The sequence below is a fragment of the Chenopodium album genome, chromosome 8 (genome assembly GCF_948465745.1).
Source record: "Chenopodium album chromosome 8, dcCheAlbu1.1, whole genome shotgun sequence".
NCBI lineage: Eukaryota > Viridiplantae > Streptophyta > Magnoliopsida > Caryophyllales > Amaranthaceae > Chenopodium > Chenopodium album.
In genome coordinates, this window is record NC_137841.1 from 64,579,198 (window position 1) to 64,581,971 (window position 2,774).

At 29.0% G+C, this 2,774-nt stretch overlaps 1 protein-coding gene across 1 annotated transcript; it reads right to left on the reverse strand.

Moving 5' to 3' along the window:
- Positions 1 to 206: 206 nt before the first annotated feature.
- LOC145641991 (uncharacterized) lies at positions 207 to 1,480 on the reverse strand. The gene is made up of 3 exons (XM_081693037.1): positions 1,317 to 1,480; positions 847 to 975; positions 207 to 456 (listed from the first exon to the last, which is right to left on the reverse strand). The coding sequence occupies exons 1-3, from the start codon at positions 1,372 to 1,374 to the stop codon at positions 284 to 286; spliced, it is 360 nt and encodes a 119-aa protein (XP_081549163.1). The 5' UTR covers positions 1,375 to 1,480; the 3' UTR covers positions 207 to 283.
- Between the last annotated feature and the right edge of the window lie 1,294 nt (positions 1,481 to 2,774).

Consider the following 2,774-nt stretch of genomic DNA (forward strand, 5'->3'; position numbering starts at 1 on the left):
GTAAGTGGATTAACATGTCTTACAAGAAGTGTCGTTTTATTAAGGTCCAACATACTTCAAATAAAAAAACAAAAAAATGTTGACCTGTGTGAATGGATTAATTAGTCTTGTGAGAAATGGTATCAAGATAATAACATGAAGTAACCTTTTTTTATTATTGTAATAGCAACAAAACTTGGATCAAGGACCAATTATACACCATTTTAAACATAATGAAGAAAACATGTAATTAATTTCCAAACCATGCTTGAAAATTAAAGCAACAAATTAAAACATAATATGCTCAAATGTTGTTGAACAAACGGCCCATAACAATGTGGGGAATTTCCTGCATCTTGTCTTCTGGCAGCTCACATTTGCCTTGAGAAAAAGTGGATGAACAAACTAATGTATCACAGCAAGAGTCATCGAACAGCCCACAACTTTCTCCTACACCCTTGCAACTACTGCTAGGATCTGTCAACAATTTTAATGAAACATAATTAATTAGCTTAAATATTGTGTAATTCAATAACATATACTCCCTCCGTCTCTTTATTAGAGTCCCCTTTCTTGCCGTCTCCTTTCTCTTTATTATGTAAGTAATAAATGTTAGAAAGGGGTCTCTAATAAAGAGACGGAGGGAGTACAAAGTATATGTTATGTTTAAGTGTGTTCTTCACTAATTCTACAACTTTCGGTTTATTCCTTATACAATGCAAAATAGTACTTGGAAACAATTTAACAAATGAAACGTTATAGTAACAATGCATATGATATGATCATATTAATAATATGATTAATTTTTTGGATTAGAAAATAACGTATATTTTTAAATGCAAAAATATGTAGGATAATATAACTTACCATATATGCATGTTCCTTTATCAGAACATTTTCCACCATTGCAACAATGATGTACCAGTCCACACTCTTCTCCGATAACTCTACATTGTAGTTTTCCCTCAAAAGTCCTTTCAGCGGATATTACTTGCACTACAAAAATCAAAATATGAATTACAATTAATCTACTAATTAAATGACCAAAAGAAATAATGTCGAATTACATAAAAATAGAAAATGGTGATTCCTGACTTTCCTTTAAAAGTAAACTAATTTAGCATTTATATGCTATTATTAAATTACAACTTTGACCGACTTTGATTTGCTTTAAAAAACTTGTCTCCAGTTTTAAACATTAAAACATGTCTCTATCGAATTATAATTAGAACTGGTTTAGTCATAATTGAAGATTTAATGCAAAAATATAATAACAAAATTTTTAATCTTTAGGCGGTATAATGATAATTAAAGAAAAAAACTAGGATTTTAATTACCTAATAATGCAAGGATGGCAAAGATGGCCAAAAGATTTTTCTTGTTACCAATTGCCATTTTTTTTTATTTTTGATATAAAGACAAAGAAAACACAATATTTAGAAAAAAGTATGCTTTCAATATAAATATGAATTAAGGTGCAGTATTTATGATGCTTATTGTGGAGCTACGGCCCATTATTTTGATCTGAAAATTTATAATATTTAAATGATTGCCGACATGGATATAGTAAATGACCATTAAAACCTTATTAAGGACCTACCAACCTGATATTTTTGTAACAGTATTAAGACTGTTAACCACTCAACCCTTATCCACTGTTATAACACCACGAGTCCACCACCCTCATTATGTTAACCATCCAGCTAGTTTGTATTATTAATGATTTAGTTGATTTTGGATGCTTCTGTCTTGTGCTCGATTCCTTTACCGACCTAAAACATGGTTTTTTTTTTTTTTTTTTTTTTTTTTTTTTTTTTTTTTTTTTTTTTTTTTTGAGAAAAGCCTAAAACATGTTTCATGTTTGATAAGAGTATTTGTATTTTGTTGGAAATGGATTCGATAATCAAATCATTATCATTTTTGAGTATTTAGTTAGAAGATTCGGGAACAATTACGCAGGTGTAATAGTTTCGAATTATCTGTTATTTCTCAAAAACATATAATAACAAGGTTAATTTTTAAATTACCACTTTAAAATGTAATTATTTTTTAACTAATCACCCGTTTAATTTTTTATTTAAATTACCACCTCTTAAATTAAATAAATGCTCAGATTATCACCTATTTTAAAAATTCATTGGATTTTCCATCTGTAGGCCCACCTAACACTTATTTTTACCCTTTTGACAGATTTTTTTCCCGGTTTTTCTCTTTAAAAATGTTCTCTAAACTTTAATTCACATTTCCTTCACCAAATTCAACCAAATTTCAAATAGAAAAAATGTAGGAGAGCGTTTTTAAAGAGAAAAATCAGGGGAAAAAATCAGTCAAAAGGGTCAAAATAAGCGTTTGGTGGGGCTCACAAACGAAAAATTCACTGGATTTTTGAATTGGGTGGTAATCTGATCATTTATTTTATTTAAGGGGTGGTAATTTAAAATAAAAAAATTAAACGGATGATTAGTTCAAAAATGGTTACATTTTTGGGTGGTAATTTAAAAATTTTCCTATAGTTAATGTAGACCACGAGAGTGTATTTATTTATAATTTTGCAGTTGCTATTTGTTAAGTATTACGCAGTTTCCGTAGTATAAACTAACTACAACACAAAATGTTTTCTTAAATTAAATCTAAACTAAAAAGATGTACTTTAGATGATTAAGTACCTCAAAAAATAAAGGAAAAATTGCCCGGAATAATCCGACCTTTGCCTCATCCGCCCAAAATAATCCCACCTTTCGATTATTTTTTAATAATCCGACCTTTTATACCAATCTGCTTCAAATGGACCCAAG